Genomic DNA, 23,173 nt, shown 5'->3' with positions numbered 1-23,173 from the left:
TGAATCATTAGCCTGTCATTCTTCCTACTGCTGGACTGTAGCCAGTTAAAGCAAACAAACACACATTTTTAGGCTTCTTCTCTATAAGACAGGTCCTGGGCTAAGTGCAGGTTGTAAAATGGGGATCTGTTCCCTGCCACCATGGAGCCCGTAGTAATGCGATGCAGAAGAAAAACCCTGAGTTTTAGAGCCAAACCATTACCTCCTTCTGGCTGTGGGGTCAGGGGTAAACACTTTAACAGAGCTAAGCCTTGGTCACTTTAGAAAACAAAACAGGCACCTGGTGGCTCAATCCGTTTAGCAGTCAAGCGGCAGACTTTTGATTTGGGCTCTCGGGTCATGATCTCAGGGTCCTAGGATTGAACCTTGGGTCAGTCTCCATCTCCAGCAGAGAGTCTGTTTGAGGATTTCTCTCCCTCTGCCCCTCCCCCTGCTCGTGCACACGTATTCTAAAATAAATAAATAAATAAATAAATAAATAAATAAATAAATAAATAAATAAATAAATCTTAAAAACAATAGGACTGCAATAATAATACCACTGCTCAGGGTGTTGCTGGGACACACTGCATATCAGGCATCACCTATAGCTCCCTTTCCTTTGGCTATTTAATGGAGATTGGATACTCCTTAGCAGCACCCATAGATTGATCAGTTTTCATGAGCTGACACCTCAAGGGAGGGAGTGGATCAGCAGGGCTGAGTCTTGCCCCATCTTGCTGCTGTGAAGCCAGTTACACAGGGTAAGGTAGTTCCAGAGTCCACCAAAGGGGTGGACATCCAGTTCTCTACATCCAAAGGAGTGATCTCTTTACTTCCCGCCTTCTGAAGGTTTATTTAAAACACACATACAGACACACATGCCACAAAGAGAACACATTTCTCCTTGAAGGCCGTGGAGTGTATTAGCTGACCTCTTATCAACCTTGAACCTGTGACTGCCAAGGATGTAGACTTTTTTCAAACTTCTCTCACTTCCCACCACTTCTTTTTTTAAATCATATTTCTGTACCACCAAAAGTAACCTTTGGTGGCCTCGTTACACTTAGCAATTGAGCTCAGCCTCTATCCTTGGCAGAGAAAAAGTGTTATGTTCCAAACATAACCAGATCTTTTGGTGTTTAGAACCAGGCTTGGGACACCTGGGTGGCTCAGTGGTTAAGTGTCTGCCTTCCAGCTCAGGGTGTGATCCTAAAGTCCTGGGATCGAGTCCCACATCGGGCTCCCTGCATGGAGCCTGCTTCTCCCTCCGCCTATCTCTCTACCTCACTCTCTGTGTCTTTCATGAATAAATAAATAAAATCTTAAAAACAAACAAACAAACAAAAGAACCACGCTCTGCCACTTTGTTAGCTAAATAGCCTGGGACAAGTGAATCTGTGCTTCAGAGCTTCAGCGTTAGTCACCTGTGACATATGAGTAGTAAAGCCTACTTTGCAGATAGGTTGTAAAGGAAACAGATGTTGACCCTTGGTGTCGTTACTGTGTGGGTTACAGGGCTCCCCGTCTAATGGGCACACACTTAGAGGGGTTCCATCACCTCTAGGACTTGAGCTTCTCTGAAAGCTCCAGATCCTTCCCCAGCCTGGTGGCTTTTTGCTCCCTCCTCAGAATAGAAAACCACCATAATCTCTGCGAGGGGCTACCCACCACCTCCTTCCCAGCTTTACCTCATCTCCATCCCTAAATCCCGGCATCTGTTGCCCAGACAGCTGCCACGCTGTGCCCTTGTCTCTCCCTGGGTTCATTTGATAGGCCCCACTTTGTTTTTGAGGAAAAGCTAGTATCGGTGCCGGGCCCCAGGGAAGCAGATCTTGCCTCTGCCAGCTGCCAGTCATCTTCTGTCTCTCTCATCGTGCCCTGGGGGTCCCAGGTGATCCCATTACAGAGTATCTCACCAGACAGCTGCCACTGGGACCCCGTGGAGGGAATGGACAGGGACCAGGAGCATACCCTAAGCACACGCGGCAATTCTGCTGAAAGGCTGGTAGCTATGTCTGCCTTTTCTTGATAAAGGTAATATTAATATATTCCTTATAACAACAGCTAAATGCTCCAGGCCTTACAGTGCAGAGCGGAGTTGGGGGGGGGAGGGTGTCACTCCCATTTAGTGTTCTAGGCACTGTCGAAGGATTTTACTCATGGTAACAGCCTCCTAACTCATGCAAGGAAGGCCTGATTATGCCCCTTCTTTCATAGATGAGAAACCAGAGTTGCATGGGCACCACTTCTAATACTCACAACCCCTGGAATTTTTATCAGCATCTAACCCTCACAATTGTTGGAATTTTCATTTACATATGGGAGAACTGAAGCTCAGAGAGGTTCGATCTCTCGCCCATGGTCAGACAGCTGGAAAAGTTGCAGAGCAGGAATTCAAAGTCTGTTTAACTTACAACATGTCACCACTTAAGGACAATGTAAATAACAAGAGTTTCAACAGTGTTTGAGAGGGAGAAAGGAAGTAGGCTCATGGATGAACTGTGTTGCTTTGACCAGCTGGCAGTAGTGGTCATCAGACAGGAAATCTGGGTGCCTTCTCTGGCCACATAATCCACTCTTACCTTCGTCAAGGAGATGAAGTGGTCATAAGTGTAATGCAAACTATCTTTGGAGTTGATTGCATTTGCTCACCTCAGAAACAGTGAATCTCAGGAAAATTCAGATCAAAATTTGCACATTGGTAGCCTATAGGCCACGTTAAGCTAGAAAGATGTCTTGTTTTAACTACTGATATTTTTTAAAATTTCAATTGCTAATGTTTTAAAAATGTAGCCAGTTTACATAGAACTCCCAATTTCTGAATTATCTTGAAAAATCGGAAGTTCTAACAGCCCTGAGCCTCTGTTCCCATATGGCGACCATTGGCTTGAGTTTTGCCACAGCTACTCCCTTTGAGGAGAAGGTGCTTCCCAATTTGCTACTGTCCCCACTCCCCCCCTATTACTCTGTGTCAGGGAGTACCCATCTCCTCGTAGCATTGCCTTCCTCTTACCAGTTCTCTTATATTAGATGTAAGAGGAAAATGAACTTCCTTGTGCTCTAGAAGTAGAGGGTGGGGGAAGCAAGAATAAAGAATATACATTTCTGTGTAAAATAAATATTTAACATTTATATATAAATAAAACTGAATATATATATTCAGATATATGTATATATGTAACCAAAAGAAACAAACCTGGCCCTCTTCATTTTTTTTTTTTGTCTCTTCCTGGTCATTGTTGGTATTTAAATGTAGCAGCATTATTAGCCACTTTTTACACAGTGTCTAATGTAGCTGCCCACATAGAGCCAGACATATCTATAGGCTGGCCTGGAAGCTCAGATCCAGGATGGTTCTCCAGCCTTACACATGTGTTCCTGGGCTTCCAAAGCTTTCCCATCATGGCTTTGTTCTTTTTCTTTCTTTCTTTCTTTTTCTTTTTTTTACTTCTCTAGGTGTTCCCTTCCCAAAGAACTTCCTTCAGATCTGCAAGAAGATTCTGTGCCGCCTTTTCCGAGTCTTTGTCCACGTCTACATCCACCACTTCGACCGGGTCATTGTGATGGGTGCAGAGGCCCATGTCAACACCTGCTACAAGCACTTCTATTACTTCGTCACAGAGATGAACCTCATAGATCGCAAGGAGCTAGAGCCTTTGGTAAGTGTCACTATGCATTGATGACACCCAAGCTACTACCTCCAGGAACTCAGCCATTTGTCACAGCACACTGCCAGACCCATTCAAAATACTCATCCATGGCAAGCCATTAGCCAGAAGACTGCAGCATTAGATAGGAGTTAGAGGTCAGTGTAAGGGTCAGATGATGCCAAGATGTTCACAGCCACCAAATAAGAGTCTTACATTTCTCTTTGAGTGGTGGCAGAATGAGGTAGGATTGTAATGGTTTGGGCCAGAGGGAGTTGCCTTAATTCCAGCTCCAAAACCAGCCACCTATTTACATAATCCCTTAAATGAGCATCTTTGATCTCTTATGTCATCTGTTACCCCTCTATTCAAAGATATTCAGAAATATCCCTTCAGTTGGTAAACATATATTTAGTACCTCCTGTGTGTCCACTGCTAGGCATGCAAAGTGAAGCACAACTTCCTAGAAGTAGCTTTGAATCCAGAGATGGAGATAGATAGTAAGCTCCAGGTAAGAATACAGTATCTCTAGGACCTTTTTTTTTTTAAGATTTTTAAAAATATTTTATTTATTTATTAGAACACAGAGAGAGAGAAAGAGAGAGAGAGAGAGGCAGAGACACAGGCAGAGAGAGAAGCAGGCTCCATGCAGGGAGCCTGACGTGGGATTCGATCCCAGGTCTCCAGGATCACGCCCTGGGCTGAAGGCAGCACTAAATCGCTGAGCCACCCGGGCTGCCCTAGGACTTTGCTTTTCATACTGAATCTCTTGTGATGCAGTTTTAATAGGATGTATTAAAATCCAAAACATTTGATTTTTTTTAAGATTTTATTTATTTATTTATGTATTATGTATTTATGTTTTTATTTATTTATTCATGAGAGAGAGAGAGAGGGGGGGGGGCAGAGAGACAGGCAGAAGGAGAAGAAGGCTCTATGCAGGGAGCCCAATGCAGAACTAGATCCCGAGACTCCAGGATTACGCCCTGAGCCAATGGCAGGCCCTAAACTACTGAGCCACCCAGGGATCCCCCAAAACATTTGATTTTAAAAAAAATTTACAATGATTGTTTAGGTGAATGGGGGGGTCCTTGTATTTTCTTCATAAGGTATTTTTACAGATGGACTCAATCTGTACTTTACAAGCCAAAGAACCTTAAAACTTCCAACATCTTTTGTAACATGTAATATCTTCATGTGGATGCCCTCATCACAGCTATTTCTAGTCAGCTCTACTAAGTACTTTCTTAACCAATATAGTACAGTGCTTTATACTAAAATCATGGGTTTTTTTCCTTGAAACATTAGAAGTGTCAGTTTTGCAAAGTACAATTTACAGAGCAACTAACTTTCATCCAAGTCCATTTGAATAATGAGCAAAGCAAAGACCAGGCTAGTCCTTACTCCTTTTTCTTTATGTATATGTTTTTAAAATATAGGTTTTATTGTTATTTATGTATGGTGAGGCCAACAGATCAGGAAACCATTGCCATTGAAAAGATAAATTATTATACTCGTAGATCCAAAGAGAAGGGGACACACCATATCATGAGGAGGGAGAGGGGGAGCACATGGGGAACTACCAGGGCTGGTCAGAGGCAGAGGTAGCAGGGAAAATGTGGGCCAAAGCCTTAATGTGGCCCCTCAGGGAAGGAACAGGTGAGTCAAACTAAGGAAGATTAGAATTGAATTGACTAATTTGAATCATTTCAGGAGGCTCTGGGGATTTGGGGCTGTCTTAATTGTGTGGAACCTGGCCCTGGGTGACTAGGGGAAGGCAATAGTAGCCCTAAGGGTGAGAGACATAGAAGAGGTGGTTGGGGTTATGGGCTTTGGATTTATTAGTTTGTATTATTTGGGGAGTAAATAGCTGAAGAGTGAGTTGTTTACTACATCAGGAATTGTCTAGTCCTGGAAGGAGCTGCCCTCCAAGGTTATAGCAAGGCTATGATGTTAAAGAATCAAAATACGAAAAAAGAAAAAGACATTTTAATATGGTACAGTACTTGTATCTGGCAAAAAAAAAAAAAAAAGCTTATAGATCACCTTTAGAATTTCTCAACTTGAAATCTGTTATTGTGCTATGAAAGTACATGGTAAAAAAATATTTTTGTTTGCATCACCAGGAGTTCTGGAACAAAGCAAGACTTTCTGGGCACAAATAAGATATAACACTGGTTAAGGAAGTACTTTTTTTCCTTCATTTTCTTTTACAGTAGCTTTCTAGAAAATTCTTAGGGGCAAGAGCTAAGTTGTCTCTGAATTCAGTTGGACAAGTAGTGTGGAAACTGAAATGCTTCCTGATGAGTTCTCCTACTTTGTCCTGTTTAAAGGCAGGCATGGGTAAACAGTCACTACAAGAAGTAAAAGTTGTGCAAACATCTCAAGGGAGTTAAGAGCCTGGAAAGAGTTGATAAAGCTAATTTTAGAAAATGTCAAGGACAAAGGAAAGAGTGACTAGGGGCCATAGAAATGAAAAGGGTGGAGGAATTGTGAGGGGAAATACCTTCCCCAAAGGTCCACCAGAAGGAAAAGGTTCTCCTAAGCACTCACTGTTTTAGTTTCACTGAGCTAGAGGAGCAGAAACACCAGATAGATAGAGCCAAAAGTCAATTTCTTCTATACATCTAGAAGCATAAAGGCCATTGTAAGACAAAGCTGAGTATGAGCTAGTAGAGAAGGCCTTTCTTTGCCATCAAAAAACTCTGTTATTTTCTATAACTGAAGAAGAGCCCCATGGATTCTAACACCTGGCAGTGCCTGGAGCTGCCTGGAAGTCGAGTCACAGACAGGCCTGGATGGCCCAATATTCCAGATGAAAGCCTCTTTGGAGGCTTGAGGAAAAACTGATTGGATTAACCAAGAGTTGTTAACAGTGGAAGTGAGCAAAAGGGTATCAGTTTTTTCCCCTAGAACCTTTTATTTCTTTAGATCTTGCTTGAAACAGTATCCTTCCTACCTTTATGTTTTCTTAATTATAATTGCAGGGTCATTAATTTTAATGCTTTTACATATTAACAAGTGTTTTCTGTGCTTAATTGTCTGAAATTATGTGTTCATTTTACAACCCAAAACCTATGAAATAACAAAAAGATATTGAGAATGTTTCTGAGGACAATAATTATATAATGTCAGGCTCTGGATAGTTAGCATAGTCCAGTGTCCACTAAGAAGACTGTATTTGTGGATTGTTATTACTGAAATGAGCACATTCAGTAGTTGATAGTGCTAGAATACCTAACTTCTAAGTTGACTATAGCAATGGACATATTAAAATCAGCCAAAATATGCCAAATCAATACATTTTTATTTTATTTGCATCTATCAAATATCCTATATATGCAACATAAGTTGTTCAGATGTTCTAAGGCATAAGAAAGATGCTTTCAAAAATTTACAGATGCAGTCTAAAAAATGGAAAATAATGACATACTAATCGTGAGCTCTTGAAGGATGATAAAGAAGTCAGGCATTTGGCTTCACATTCTAGCATACATTCTTTAGAATCTAAAGCAGCAAAGGGCCAGAAGGCCAGCCAGTTTCCTTTAGAATGTCAGCATTCCCAGAGTTCCCACACCTCCAGTGGGACATTCCTCATATCATGCCTTGGGATTCTACAGTGTAGAACTCAGAGACCCCTCCTCATGTTTCTCTCTGCCATGCTTCCGCCATGCACAGCCACCCTCTTCTGTTCCCAGAGCCTACCTTGTAACTTTTGTCTGATGTTGACTAAGCGTCCAGCACACTGGTTGAGAATCTAGCACACCACAGGGTAGGAGATTCAGTCTCAGTGCTTAAAATAAGACTCAGACTCTCTGGTTCAAACTCTTCATTCACTAACTTGCAGTCTTGAGCAAGATAGTTGGTTTTTGAAAGCCTTATTTTCCTTATTCATAGAATGGGGATAATCACTGAATTGTAAAAATTAAATGGATTACTCACATGGTAAGTGCTTAAGAAATGTTGGCTGTTAAGTGAGATAATGAATATAAAGGAGCTGGCACATAAGCAGAGGTACCCCAGTTCTCCCTTCTCAGCTCCCATGGCCTTTTGCCATCCTAACGATCCCCTGGGTAGCCTTGTAACATAGTTTATTGTATTTGTATTGGTGTCTCCTGTGGGATGGTCAACTCTTTGAGGGTTGGGACTATGCAGGATATATGCTCTCATGTCCATGTTGCCAAGTACATACTAAATGCTTAATGTGTTTTGAATTAGGAAGAGTAGTTTGGGGATGATGTGCCTCCATTCAAAGGAATTACACACCAATTATTTCTCCTTGGAGCCACCTTCATCTCAGAACATGCCAGCAGACTTACACTTATTTATTGTAGGAAATAAAGCTTCATCCTATTGGATTAGCAGTAAGATTAAAAGCAAAGTTAGTCACAAAGCAATGAAGGGATGCATCATCAGTCTTAGCCCTGACAGAGAAAAATAGGACCCCAACGTCCAGTCAGTTCTCTATTTTAGATTCTAACTAGATCACCTGGGTGGGGGGTTGTTGAACATTCTCATACTACTGTGTCCAGGTGACTAACCCTCCCCGATTTGGCACTAAAAGTTTCATGTCCTGGGAAAATTCTCAGTCCCCAGCAAACTGGGACAGTTTGTCACCATCTCAGGCCTCAGAGTGGGAATACAATTTGGAATTCAGAAGCTGGGAAGAGGTCACTCTGGCCAGCGCAATGAGGAAGGCCAGTGTGTCCATCCCCCAAAGGGCTTGCCACATGGCTCCCACTGGGACCTGCTGGTCAGCAGCAGCCTGGGAACCCATTTCATCTGGTCTCCAACAGGGAGGGGGAGACTGGAGAGGAGACACAGACGTGACAGATTATCCATTTCTCATGTAAATGAAACAGCTGAAGATGACTTGAACTCAAACAAATTCACAGTTGGAGGAAACGAGCCCAAATGATGCTAGTAATTAGAAAATAGGCCAGGCCCTGATTGAATAAGCAGGCTGCTGTGGGCCCCTGGCAGCTTGAGTCAGCTGACAAAATTGAGCTAATCAGAATTATCATTAGCAAGCACTAATAACCAGCAGTGTTTGTTGGCCTTTCACTACACACAAAAGCAGACTCAGAGAGGGCTGTTAGCAGTGCAGTTGCTGGTGAATAAAGAGCTGATGATGGGGGAGGAGAGAGGTTGAGGAGATGGGGAGGAAAGGCAGGAGGGTTGTATGCTCACCCACATGCACCTGCTGACCCCTGGGTGACCTTGGTCCAGAGCCTTCTCCTTCTCTCTCCAGGATTTCATTTCCTTATTTCTAATAATGAGGTGATTGTTATGCACCTATCTTGCAGAGGTGCTGCTGGGAAGCCAAATGTTATCAGGGGCTGCTCTTTTACCTTATAAGCGGGCCACTTGGGCTGTAGAAGCTCTTTGATCAAATCAGTGTTTCTTAATAGCGGTCATTACACCAGTTGCATCAGAATCTTCAGGAGGTGACATTTTAAAATGTGAGTCCCTGGGCCTCAACACAGACATGCCAAATCAGAATTGAGGTTACTGCCTACTACCAAGCACCCTGAATCTTCATCTCAAACTTACTGTGCATATGAATCACCTGGACGTGTTGCCAAACTGTAGATTCCAATCCAGTACACTTGGAGTGGGACTTGAGCGTGCACATTTTGCTCCCAGGTGATGTCAATGTAGCTGTTCCCAGACCACACTCTGAGGAGCAAGACACTACATGACAATTACTCTCAGATGTGAGAATTACTATTTTTAGCACTTCATCTCTTCTCTAGGATTAGAGGTTAGCTCAGTAGTATGGGAAAGTAAAGCAAAGAAGAAAAATCTTAAGGATCAGTATTGGCCAAGAGTATTCCTGAAAATGTGAGTCCTGGAATGAGTAATGGGAATAAAAGGCACAGCAGAGGGAATATAGTCAATGATATTGTAATAGCGCTGTATGGTGGCAGATAGCAAGGGAGCATATTGTAATGTATAAACTCGGCAATCACTATATTGTACACCTGAAACTAATGTGACATTGTGTGTCAACTCTATTCAAAAGAAAAGGCTGGTCATGAGTCATGCTGGGTGAAAACAAACATCTTTCCCTTGGTCAAGTGTGAGTTTCCAAAATGCTACATCATCTCCCGCCCTGAAGACCCACAGTGTATAATTGCAGATTAAAGGCTTTGAGAAGTCAATGCAGTGAAGAAATCGGTTCAGTTTTGTACGGCCCACTCAATGTAACAACGTTTGACTCCTGAAATCTTTTTTTCTTTTGTTATCACTCATTAACATTTTATAAAGATCATGATCCATGAAGTAAACTTTGGACAACACTTCACCTATGTGATATGTCTCTAAATTTTGAGTTTTCCCCTCCCTGCCTCCACCTGGGCCCCCACCCCACCCACCAGTGTTGCATGGGGGACAGAAGACGGAAGATGGAAAGAGGGAGATGAGAGGGAGATGAAGCTCCTCACAGGGGAGGGCTTCACAGAAAGAAAAGAAACCTGGCCCTGTTCATTCTCACTCCTCGGTTCTCCTACATCATTGTAGGACGCCCATCACTGAATTCTTAGCATGCACAAGGCACACAAGCATTTTCAAGAAATAAAAGTAGCTCCGTATCTTGAGTTCCAGCTATTCATTCCATTAAGCTCTTTGCATATATTACTTTTCCTCACACTTGTTACCTTTACCTCAAACAGGTGTGGTTGGCAGTTTCTCCATATCTAAACTACATCCCTCTCTGCCATTACTGCCATTCTGTCACACCAAAGCTCCTCCTCCTCCCCCAGTTGGCTAATGATTGAGTTTCATGCACCTAATGATTTTAAGCTTTAGTTCAAAACCACCTCTTTAACAATAGATACCTTAGGACCAGGGTACTTTGGAGACCAAAGATTTGGAAAGCCTTGTTCCATAAAGTCCTCAGCACAACCCATCTAAGCACAGAATTGCTGACCTTCTATTCCCCTAAGAGGTGGCCAGGTCTTTCCTGCACTCCCCTCGAAGATGCTGGGGTGAGTCCAAGGTTGGCCTGTAATGGCAAGATCAGATCAGGGCTGTGCAAAGAAGCAGAGCATCTCACATGAGCCAGAGCTGCTCCCCAAAAGGGTCACTGTGGGCTTCTGAAAAGGACATTTTCTTTTAAACATCATCTGTGCAAAGTCCTCTGGGATGCTTCTTGTCAGGCAGTTTCCTTGACTTGCAGCCCAGTGGCTTAGACATGGGCACAGGGATTAAAGAAGAAAGGTCTTCAGCCTAGGAGTCTGGCAGTTGGGCCTCTACTACAGTGATGCTCCTGCTATTATGTTACTGCAGTAGTTGTCCAGCCCTGAGCAAGGCATGTAATACTTCTGGGCCTCAGTTTTCTCATATGTAAAAGAGCCCATAACAGGAGTCCCCGCAGCTTGAGTACGGAGATTATGATCTTTGGCATGTCCCCAAGTTCATCATCTCTGGTCCAAGGTGGCCTCTTCTTGTTTGGTGAGACTTTCATGGGTTAAAGCCCACTATGGCATCAAAGGGGATACGCTGGCACAGAGAGTAGCTGGAGTTTGCATTCCCGGAGCTTTGTCAGTTTAGACAATGTGTATGTGTGTGTGTCTAACGTGGCATCAGCTGGTAGTGGTTGTTCAGGGCAACACAGCTGAGTGGGAATGCCAGCCAGAGACCATTTTAAGAGCCTTGGCAGACATACTGTAAAGTGTCAATTTGAAAAATAGCAAAGAAATGTGGGGTTATTTTCAATGAACTGCATTGTGCTGAGTTACTGGGAATGTGGCAAAATCAGCCACATGTCTTTGTCAGTTCAGTTTATTTATTCTCTCCTGATGTCCAGAGACCTTTTGCTTCTGGTTTGTAGGATGATGACTGGTTTTAATTTTTTTTGGTTTTGGTTGGGTCAAGGATCAGATATGGTCTGTGTGTCCAGGACCAGTGGCTCTGAGTGCCCTCCCTGCTATCTCTGGCCATGTCATCTGCTCCCCTCTTCACAGAGTTGCTGTGACAGAAATGCTCAAAGGAGCAAGCTGGTGATGGTACAGACCACGTTGTGACTGTAGTTGGAGATAGATTACACAATTACCACGGACTAAACAATTCAACTTTCCCTGGATATGGAGTGGTCCCTCCTGGAGTAGGATGTTGAGGTAGTATTATCTTTACAATGTGTATGCATTTTTCATTTTGAAGCCTCTGTTTTAAGGGGGCAGATCTCAGTGATTTTAGAGCATATGAAATCTGTGGATTCTGTATACGTAACATATCTAGCCCTGCAGGGACAGGCACCTCACTGCAAAGGGTTTCATGACCTTGATGAAAGATTTTGCTTGGAGTTTTTCCCATCTGGATTCCTCTACTCATTTGGATCTGAAAAGATTTTTGAAGTTTTTTTTTTTTTACTTCCAAGTTTTAAAAGAGAACAAAAGGGATTCATTGAAAAGAGATTATTCTTGACCATGGAATGGTCTATGTACATTTCATTAAATTTAAGCATATGTGTATATATAATAACCATAAATAATCTTTAGCTGAAATTATCATGTAGATCTAGAGTTAATTTCAATCCCTTCTTATTAAGTATTAGCAAAGCCCAAAGCCCAGAAGTAACTAAAGAAATAAGTAAGAAACTAGTACCACCCTGGTCTCAATCAGATTCTTGTATTATCTTTTTTTTTTTTTTTTTTTTTTTCCTTAGGACCATTCTCTTCTTAACCCTAGGACCATCCTGTTTTATCTGGATGTATTTACCCTATATCTCTGGATTGATTCCTTTGTATGGAGGTTAATATTCTAATCACAGTGAATTCCCAATTGTGGTTTAACTTTTAAAGTACAAAGTCTTAAAACACTATTAGTATATTTCCAGGGGGTCCTTGCTGGCTCAGCAGAGCATGTGACTCTTGATCTCAAGGTCATGAGTTTGAGCCCCACACTGGGCATAGAGATTATGAACACACACACACACACACATATATTTCAAAACTCTTATTATTTCTGTTCCAGTTTGCCATTACATACTTCTGTGTAATGATTATCTTCCAGTTCTGCAGGTATGCCTGCCTCGGCAGCCTAAGAATGCCTAGGCTTACAAGTCACACACTGCCTTATCTCTTACCTTGGCTGAATGGGAATGGTTTTAGACTGCTTCTGATGTTTAGCGGAAGGGAATTATTTCTAGACCATTCAGTAAACATTTATTGCTTGCTGAGCATGTGCTGAAAATCAGGGCCCTGCTTTCAAGGAATTCATTGGAAGTTTCCCTCACTCTGTCATTACTACAGCATCTCCCAAAGTATTTTTCCCAGAATCTGCTAATTCTAAGGGATGTCAAAAGGTATTAGATTGGAAGGGGAGTTCCCTGGTCAAGTAATCATGGGAAACAATGAGTCAATAAAGCTATTCTGGTGTCTTTAACACCCTAATGTGCGTCCTACCCCTCCAGGTAAAGCATGCGACAGGACAGACGTGCAGATTTATTTGATCAGGGAATCCTTTCTCTACAGAGTATTTTGCATATCTAAAGCTTTGAAATACCCTTTGGGAAATATTAACTATGCAGTGTTATATAACCTACCTTCTCTATTATGAGCTCAGTTCTCTTCTGGCTGCTGAGTGCCTGACTGCTGAGTGTTTTTACTTTGTTAAAAAGTATTTTTTAAAAACCTATATTCCAGACACTGCACTGAGTGCCAGAGTGACAGTTACATAAGATCCATTTCCATTCTTTAAGAAACTCATGATTTTAAAGAATCATACCCTTTGATCCATTACTTAGAGCTGCACCATCCAATACAGTTGCTACTAACTATTCATGGTTACTTAAAGTTAATTAAAATTAAAATTACTTTCTTGATCTTAATAGTCACATTTCAAGTGCTCAAAGGCCGCCTGTGTCTACTTGTTGGCCACCGCTCTCCTAGTTTACAGATGAAAAACAGATAAAACTCAAAATCATACATTCAGTGTTTCTCCCTAGGTCTAGTGTCAGAATCTCCATGTCAGAGAACAGCTCAGTACCTCAGGAGTGCTATTGGTCTCTGGAGCACCAAATCATAATTATACTTTATTATGTCTGCTGTATTGGAAATTGCTGCAGAGTGTCAGTCACAGTAGGATATAATTCATCTCTGTGAGCATTTATATGAAAATGGGAATAGTCAGTATGGCTTGATGCCCATAGATAAGACTGCCAAATTTGGGCTGCTTTGTGTAGTCTAGACTAGTTCAAATTTTCCTGCCAGATAAGACTAGATTCTTTGGCTCCAAAAGATGTCAAATGAATATTGGGATTTGAATTCGAGAAGGTTTTATTTATTGAAATATAACAGTATATCTTCTCTGACCACCCACCTGTTCCACCACATAAAAGCATGAAGATAAGAGCATGGGCAGTCTCTATCCTAGGGACTTGTGTGGTCTTAGGAGCACTTCTTCCTGTGAAATAATTTTATGCATAGGTACAGAGATATCAGCCACCCACAAAGCCAGCTAGGCCATAGTATAGTACTAGAACATAGTATATGAATCAATATTAGTTCCACACTTCTGGTGGAACTAGAAGATTCTAGCAGATTCCTATTACGTTGTGAATCTAAGTGTACCTGGACCAATAAATAAAAATGAATGCATACAGGTAGGTTTGGATGAAGAAAGAGAATGCAGATTACTCCAAAGAGAACTTCATAGAGTTTCTTGAATGGGCTGTGTCCTCTCACATCCAGGCCAGAGATCCACGTGAGCCCTCAGCCTCCATGTCCTCCTGAGTCCTGCTCAGCCTGCAAGCTGTGGCTTAATTGTCCCTTCCTCAGAGAGACCTCCCTCACTCTATACCATGTTGGGTCTGTGCTAACTGTTCCCTGAGCCCAAAGAGGGAAACCAAGATGGAAGCCACCATACTGTTAAGGACTAGTATCGGAAGTGATAAACCACCCCTTCCACCATTTTCTATTCTTGGAAGTGAGTCAGTCAGTCCAGCCCACACTTAAGAGGGGGAATTCACCTCTATTTCTTGAAGAGAGAAATATCAAAGGATTTTCTAATATATTTTTAAGCTACTACAGAGACCAAATTTTTAACAGGCGGTATTGCCTTTGGCCTGTGCTTTTCCCTTTTTTCATTTCCCACATTCTGTAGCTCAGGTCTGCTGCCTCCAAAGTGCTCATTTTCCAGTAATCACTTGCCTCAGTGAAAACTCCCATGACCGTTACCTCAGAGTGGTAGCCATCTCCTCCCATTCCTAGCCAAGCTCCTTGAAGAAGACAGTGAAGCCAGTTGTCTCAGGAATCTGCCCTCCATCACTCCAGAAATTTGCCTTCATTCTTTAAAGAGTGCACTGCAGTCTTGTGCTCTTACCTTTGAAACAGAAGAAACAAGTAATATAATTCATGTTACAGAGAAATTTTAAAAACATTGTGCTTGGGCAGCCCAGGTGGCTCAGTGGTTTAGCACCGCCTTCAGCCCAGGGCGTGATCCTGGAGACCCGGGATAGAGTCCCACGTCGGGCTCCCTGCATGGAGCCTGCTTCTCCCTCTGCCTGTGTCTCTGCCTCTCTCTCCATGTCTCTCATGAATAAATAAATAAAATCTTGAAAAAAAAAATTGTGCTGAGCAAAAGAAAACAGAAAAAGTACATACTGTTTGATCCCATTTATATCAAATTCTAGCACTCTAAACTAATCAACAGTATCCAGAAGTAGATTGGTGGTTGCCAGGGGGCCAGGGGAGGCGGTAGAGGTTGACTGCAATGGGACAGGAGGGAAATTCCGGAGGAGACAGAAATGTTCCATATCTCAACATGGTAGTTACCTGGCAGCAAATCCCTATGAAAGTTCATTAAATTGTCCATTTAGGTAGAAGCATTTTATAAGACTGAGTATGCTTCAGTAAACTTTATTTTTAATGTATGCTTAGTAAATGCATGCAATATATTTTTAAAACAACTTCAGTGTTCACAAGAATAATGATTTGCCAAGTCTTCCCTGAAAACTTTTGTCTCCCAGCTGCCTGGGTGGTTAGTTAACAAGACAAACTGAAAGGGAAAGTAGCAATTTATCCCTGAGTACCAATTAGAATATCTGTGTTTTCATTGGTTATAATAGCAGGAATATTTCATATCACAGAGACAGGTGGCTCTCCCTTCCCTCTGGCAATCAGTTATGAATAATTGTAAACCATTCTGCTGCTTATCACCTGGGGAGAGTTCAGAAAGCATCTCAGCCCTACTTCCCCATCCCAGGCCTATTGAATCTGAATCTCCAAGGGTAGGACCCAAGCAAAGTACGCCTCTCTGGACAGCTCTTATGTGCCACCATTGGTGAACCCAGTGAGATTGAGTATGGTGCTTTCCAGACTTTTCCCACATAAGAACATCTGGGGAGCTTGTGGAAAATAAATGCGTAGGTTCCACTGCTAGAATTTTTGTTTCAGTAGTTCTGGGATGGGACTCATGAATCTGCATTTTTAATAAGCTCCCAGATAATTCTGATGTAAGTGGTCCAGGCATCACACTTGGAAACTAATAGCATCTATTCCCAAATGTCTGGGCAGAATTGAAGGTCCAGTAAGATGCCTCGGCTGAAGAGTGGCCCCCCCCTCATCTTGATTTTTTTTTAGATGGCATCTAACCCCACTACTTTTGTTTGCTTAGGTACAAAAGCAAAATACAAAAGCTTAAGTACAAAAGTGGCTGTTTTCCTCCACCCCATCCCTTGCCCTAGAATCTGGTACCATAACCCTAACCTGTACCCTAACCCTAACCCATACCCTGACCCTAAACCATAATGGTGTTATTTTGCTGGCAGCAATCATTACCACACCCTAGAAGCCCATCCCCTCCAGACCTCACCACTTCACCACTTCAGCATGGCACCTCACACGTGTTAGAGCCCTCATCACACAAACCTTAGTGCTGCCAGGGCCCTGTGTTCTAGGCACATGGCTAGGCTCTGGGGATACTGTGACAGGTCAATCTTGGTCCCTGACTTGAACCCTCCTATCCATGTAGAGATATGAATGGTCTTAGTTTTCCCCCTGGTAAAATGAGGGTGCATAGCCCAAATCAGTGGTCCTTAGCAACAGGTTCTGTGAACATGCAGGGTAAAGCCAGATCCAGAGTCTGGGTGCTCACCTCCTCTTCAACCATATCTGCCATGTTTTTTCATTAATTAGTGGTTTTTACATAAGGTTGCATCAGAAGAAGTGGTTTCTGCTACCAAAGTAAAGTATAAATCTGCTGAATTAGGGAAGATTTTGATTTCCTTCCAGTTCTGGCACGTTGTAGATTCAGAATGACATGGATTGTCCACTGCCTTTTTTTAAACTTTATTTATTTATAATAGGAAATTATTTTGAAACAGACTTATAGTAGAGATTTATGTCTATGTCTTATTAAACTACCTCAACATAGAGGAACTTTAAATGGCCTATGATAATTATATACTTTTAAAATTTGATATGTTTATCTTCTGAGAATATAATAAATAATCTGAGGATAGGGAAATTTTTTAATAAAGCTGTGGACAAGGTGCTATAGGAAATAGGTTTATGTATTACCTCATTTAATCTGTATGCAACTTTATGAGATAAATACTGTTTTTATCTCCATTTTAGAGAAGAAGAAAATCAGACAAAGTGGTGAAGTAATTTGTCCAATGTCACACAACTCTATGGGGTCAGGAGTTAAACACATGCAGTCTGACCCTACAACCCAGACACGACCTCTGCTGAGGCAGATTTTTGCTCAGAGACACACTGATTCAAATGATTTCTGATCATTGATTGGAACTAGGATATTTCCTAAGGTTCTAATCCTTGGATAGAAGAGCATCTGGCTGTGAAGCCATAGTCAAGTCACATCAGCTCTGAGCACATGGAATGTACGTTGTTTAGTGACTCAAATAGCATGGCAGTATATAAAGAGCTGGTGCTGAGTGCTGGGGCAACTAAAAAGGCATGATGCATGCCTCAAGAAACTTAATGTCTGTGGATCAGATGACCCAAACCCAAAGCCTACAGAAGCCGGGTAGGTAGCAAATGTGTGTTAGCAAGTAGGTAATAAGAAATAGGAAGATCTGGGAGCCACCACCATGTGACTCCAGCTAATGGTTTCACTAGGGAAGTTGGGACCCAGAATTTCCAAATCAAAAGAAATTGGAACTCCCAACATTTTAGGTGAACCCTTAAGAATTTTAAATGTTGGCGACTAATTAGAGCTGTTCTTGTACTTTGTTATATTTATTTCACTTCATCTCATTTTTTAAACGTATAGGCCTAACAAATTCTTTCTAGGTGTGCAGTTTGCCTAAGAGCCATCATTTTGCATTCCTGCCTTATATAAAGCCCACCATAGGCAGGACAGGGTCTGGCCCATTACAATCCTGGCAGCACATCCACAGTGCACTGAAGTGTAATTTTTTGAGTTTTCCCCTATCTTGAAAGCCCAGAACTTCTAAGCATATGAAGTGGAGTGGGGGGGGGGTGGGGTAGGGGGTTGAGGGGGTAGGGAATGTGTGTGTGTGTGTGTGTGTGTGTGTGCTTGCAAGCATTGGGGAATGTACACAGTTCGAATTAAGCAGACAAGACAGTGGTCATTTGATTGAGTTGGTGTCAGCCTCACATCCTGCTGCTCCCATGCCCCATCACCATTGCTGGTCTGCATTGACTGTGGTGCCGCTGGCCCCAAGGAACACAGAGCACATCTGTTCCTTTGTCATTGGCTTCACTCGACATGACCAGTGTCATCGCCAGTTGGCATTCAGATTGTTGACCCTGTCGCTGCCAGGCCCGGGCCATGAAGCAGCTGTTGTTATTGTACACGTTCACTCTAAACAGTAGAGCCTTCAGAAACCTGCCGGACACCACCTCTGCTCTGGGGAACCGGCCGAAAGTACCGAGTGAGCTCACCGAGGACACTCCAGGGATTTTATCTTATTAATCTTTGAAAAATATTGGCAAATGGGCAGGAGTCAAATAAATATATTTGACCACATCCAGCATAAGTTGGTTTTAGTTTTATGGCCTAATGATTGAAGAGGTAGACTCTTCAGTTCATATGAACGGAACAGGTACTCCTGTTCATATCTAAATTCCATTTTTAACATAAAGTTTCTATGTGGTTTTTGCTTTATTTGGAACTCACCCTTTCTTTGACAGTGACAGCAGCCTTTGTGCATATACTACAGAGGAATCATAGATACTCATGGCTGTGGTTTTCTCCTTTGGTGTCAGTGGTACAAGATGTTAGAGTTATAAAAGGTTCTCAGAAAGACTCTTTGTTTTCTGTTGCTGGTGCAAGGGTGTTTGGCATCTTGTATTAATAGATTATTCTAAATGGAAGAATTATTCTAAACATTTTTTTGTTTCTGATGTTGCCAGTAATCAGAGAGGATTTAATTTGTTGGACATGAGTATGTTCTTGAAAGCACGTGCACATGCATAAGTGTATGCATGTACGTATGTGCACAATCACACACACACAAACTACACCCTGATGCTCATTTTTTCCAATAAAGCTTCAAATCTTTCAAAACCTCTTCTCTGTGGATTTTTTTTTCCATTTTGTTAATGGAATTGTATGTAAAAATTCTTCTTCCTTGAAGCTTTTGAAATGCGTTTGATACCTATGGGATTTTTGTTTTGTTTTGTTTTGTTTTAAATTGTGGTAAAATACACATAACATAAAATTTACTATCTTAACTATTCACATTGTTGTACAACCCACACCACCATCCATTTCTAGAACCCTTTTCATTTTGAAATGCGTGCTTTTTATTTTATTTTCACATATGAACCAGGTCTTTAGGGTGTGCAACTGACGCCAGGAAAGGGAACAACAAATATGAGAGAAAAAAAGCTCTGTTTTTATTTCTCTTTAACTGAGGCAGAACTTCCACCCACCTTGGATGCACTAGACAATTTCCCTCTTCTTTTGAGAGCAAAACATGGTGTGATGACAGTAGCACATAATCACCTTGATTGCTAAAATGTCTAAAATTGCAGCTTCATGCTAAAATATCAGCAGAACAAGTGAGGAAGGAGCCCTAACCAGTAAAGATTGCTTTAGCTCTCCGAAGCACATTCCCTTTATGCAAAATCCATGTTGTTTTCATGGCTCATTAGTTGGGAACCAGAGACTAAGAAAAGAAAGGGTCATGTCTCCTCCCATATTCTGAAAACCATACAAGTTTTGTTCTAAGGGTCTGCAGGCACATAGAGTTTATTCTTGTTTTACTACGTGTGTTCTCTTCCTGATGTAGCATCACTGCTCACCCACAACAGGAGAAACATTGGACTATTTATGGCCAGGTCAACTTTACAAGCTTGGCAGCTTGGGGAACCATTTATAATCCCATGGACTTTAAAACTATAGAGTCACCCTGGCCATTGTATCCTCAGGGTGTGATGAGGGTGCAGCCAACTTTTTCTGAAACGGTCCAGACACTAAACATTTTAGTTTGTGGGCCTTAAATAGTCTCTGTCACAAGTGCTCACCTCTACCTTTGAAGCGGGAAGGCAGCCAGAGATGATGCATAAATGGATGGGCCTGACTGTGTCCCAGTACAACCTTGATGGACATTGAAATTTGAGCTTCATAGAATGTTTCTATCATGGAATATCCTTTTGTTCTTTTTTTCTCAACTATTTAAAAATGTAAAAAACTATCCTTCATTTATGGGCCATACAAAATAGGTGTGGACTACATCTGGCCCGTGAGCTGTGGTTTCCAGTTCCCTGATGTAAAGGAAAAATAGGACTCTGCATTCCATTGGTAAAATCCAAAGATAGATCTCAGGACAAATTATTGCTCTGCCAGGTATTAACCATGGAACCATGGGCAGGCCACCAACCTCTGCAAGCTTCAGTTTCCTTATGGAGGAAGCATAATGGCTACTCCCTAGAGATGAGAGTCAAAGTGGAACCCCGAGTGGGACCCCAAGTGGGATACCAAGATCAGCCCCTAAAGCTCTCAGGAGCTTAAGCACATGTTTCATTTGGCAGTAGTCTAACTCCTAACAAGCAATCTTATTTTGCTAAAATGAAGATTCGGTTTGTCTCATGTCCATTTATTTCATTAACCTAATACTTTGTTCCTTCCAAAGGACTGGGACTGCTAAGAAGCTACAAACTTCCTAAATTATAGGCTCTCTGAGGAAGAAAATCTCTCTATGTTTTCATCAGACATAAAATAGAGGTCTTATTAAGTGATGGCAAGCTCTGTCTTGTGGTGAAGTCAGCACAGCTGAATGACTCCTATGAATTCTTTGTTTTCCTGGAGGAGGTAAATTCTTCCTCCAGGGACCCAAGCCCTGAAAGTTCAGGGCACACCCAAAATGACAAATCCTGCTTGAATGTCATTAAGTGTCAAGCCCATTAAGCTTCTCTCAGAACAAGTAAGTCTGTTCCTATAGCAGCCTACTAGACTAGAACTGCTTCACCAGTCAATGCCAGTCAATGCCTTCTGCCCCCTTATCACCCTGCAGAAAGGCCAAGTGACAAGCAAACAAGAGAATTCCTTACCCTGACCTTCCACATCCAGTCTTCAAAGATCTGCAACCTAATAGGTGGCCACTGTGCCATTTTGAAATCTGTCACATTCCTCTGAGGAAGTGGGTGCATTCAGCCATCTTTTGCTCATCCCAAAACAAGGGATATGGGTAGCATCTACCAGAAACCAGTCTAGACGTGCTGATATATGCAGGGTGTGGGAGGGAGGGAGGCAGACCCTTTTTAGTGGTGTGGACCTCAAGCCAGGCTGTGGAGGAGATGGGCAGGCAAAGATGGGAAGGAGGGAGGAGCAGCTGCCAGCCAGAAAGGCCAAGACTATGCCTGATGCAGTTAGAGGTAGCATCACTTTGAGCAGGAATCAGGTTGGATGCACACATTGTCATGGTCAGGAGCTCATGGTGCACCAGCAAGAAGGATGGCATGGGCCCGACATGGTAACTCCATCTGCAGAATAAGTCAGGATGGTGAAATGCACAGAGTAGCAGAATGGGGCCTGGCGGGGCTTTGGCAAGGAGATCTTGAGAAGCGCAGTGATGATGAAACATTTTGATTCATGCGTTTGCTTTCCTGATGCCTGGTAAGACAGCCTGTCTCCATATGGAGTGTGTCTATAACCCATCTCCTGTGGTTCAGTGAGAGAGTTTCAAAAATGTGCAGCCCTGCCTTTACGAGAAGCAGTATAAATCAAGAGACTGAATATGTTTACATAAAGTAACTTATTTTTAATGCTTGCAGGATTTGGGAAGAGAAGAGCAGTTTGATTCTTGTATCATATGAATAAATATTCTCGGTGGGTGGCAGGTCTGTGTGTTTATCTATCCATACATATGTATACATGTACTTGGGGGCGTGCATATATGTGCACACATTCTCACACACCACACACACACACACACACACACACCTCCGTTGGAGAACGCCCTCCGTGTCACTAATGTAGGCTGCTGTTTAGGAACAGAATTAATCAAATAAATATTTTTCTTTCCTGTTTAGGGAGGTCTGGCCTGCCATGTTTCTATTTTTATTTCTTTTGGCTTATTTGCCACCCACATTCTTAAAAGAAAGCAGAAAGAACAGTTTTAATTCCTGTGTGCTGGTTGGATCCCATGTATACTTTTTTTTTCCCCCATGTATACTTTAAACCGGGAGAATTCTTTTAAAAATTCTGTAGCTGGCTGCCCTGCCTGCCTTACAAGAATTCAGACTTTGGAATGCTAGCAGGCCCCTGACTGTGGGCCTCCCATGAATGGTTCCACAGGCTATGTCCCTGTTCCTGTGGCCAGCGCTGGTTTTGTATGCCCTCTGACTCAAATACACTCAACCTCAAGGACATGCAGGTATCAGGGAAGATGTGTTCACCACAAGGCCTTGGGATGTTGTGGACTGGTTAGGAAGACTGGTCTTCCAGGTTCCCGCCTTGCCTACCCTCATTCAATCATAGCAATATGATTGAATATGCTATGACTTTGACCAATATGACTTTGACCAAAGTCTTTAACCTCAGTTCCCTTATCTGTAAAATGAGGATAATACTACTAAGACTGTTGTAAGGACTGAATGAAATAATGAACATCCAGCCAACATTGAGCACAGCATCTGGCATAGAAAAAGTGCAAAAAGGGATAGATACTACTCTGTTAGGACCACAATATGCTTTTATTGACTCATTGAGGCTCTTAATACCATGGCCCCATCTTGTTCATTCCATCTTTTGTGACCTGACACTACTTCATTCATTCATTCATTCGAATTAGTTATTAGTATAAAGCCTTATTCCAAAAATAATTTAAGGCGTCAGGTATCAGCTTCCCATTGGAATTCTTTCAGTTCCCATTAAAGAGACACATCTACTAAGAAAAATTGTTTTAAGAAAATATTTAGGCCCAATGCTTGATCTTCGCACAAGATGCCTTCTCTTAACTCCCTGGTCAGTTTGCCCTCCTGAACAGAAGCTCCCTGCCAGTGGGACCCTGGAGAGAAGCTGCAGCATCCTTCTGGTTTCAGAGGCCCTGAGGGTGAAACAAGTGCTTGGAGCTGGGGAGATCCGAGGGAGGGTGCCAGAGATTCTCT

The 23,173-nt window shown here is 42.2% G+C and overlaps 1 protein-coding gene across 2 annotated transcripts in view; it reads left to right on the top strand.

The window, feature by feature from the left end:
* The window catches only part of MOB3B (MOB kinase activator 3B), a 191,026-nt gene that overhangs the window by 154,275 nt on the left and 13,578 nt on the right, over positions 1-23,173 (top strand). For both annotated transcript variants that reach the window (XM_038552573.1, XM_038552574.1), the window contains exon 3: positions 3,439-3,641. In XM_038552573.1, coding sequence (XP_038408501.1) covers positions 3,439-3,641 — 203 coding nt within the window. The remainder of the gene's footprint in view (positions 1-3,438; positions 3,642-23,173) is intronic.

The sequence above is a fragment of the Canis lupus genome, chromosome 11, assembly GCF_011100685.1.
Source record: "Canis lupus familiaris isolate Mischka breed German Shepherd chromosome 11, alternate assembly UU_Cfam_GSD_1.0, whole genome shotgun sequence".
NCBI lineage: Eukaryota > Metazoa > Chordata > Mammalia > Carnivora > Canidae > Canis > Canis lupus.
The sequence above is the reverse complement of the archived record's forward strand: the minus strand, read 5'-3'. Positions and strand labels throughout refer to the sequence as shown.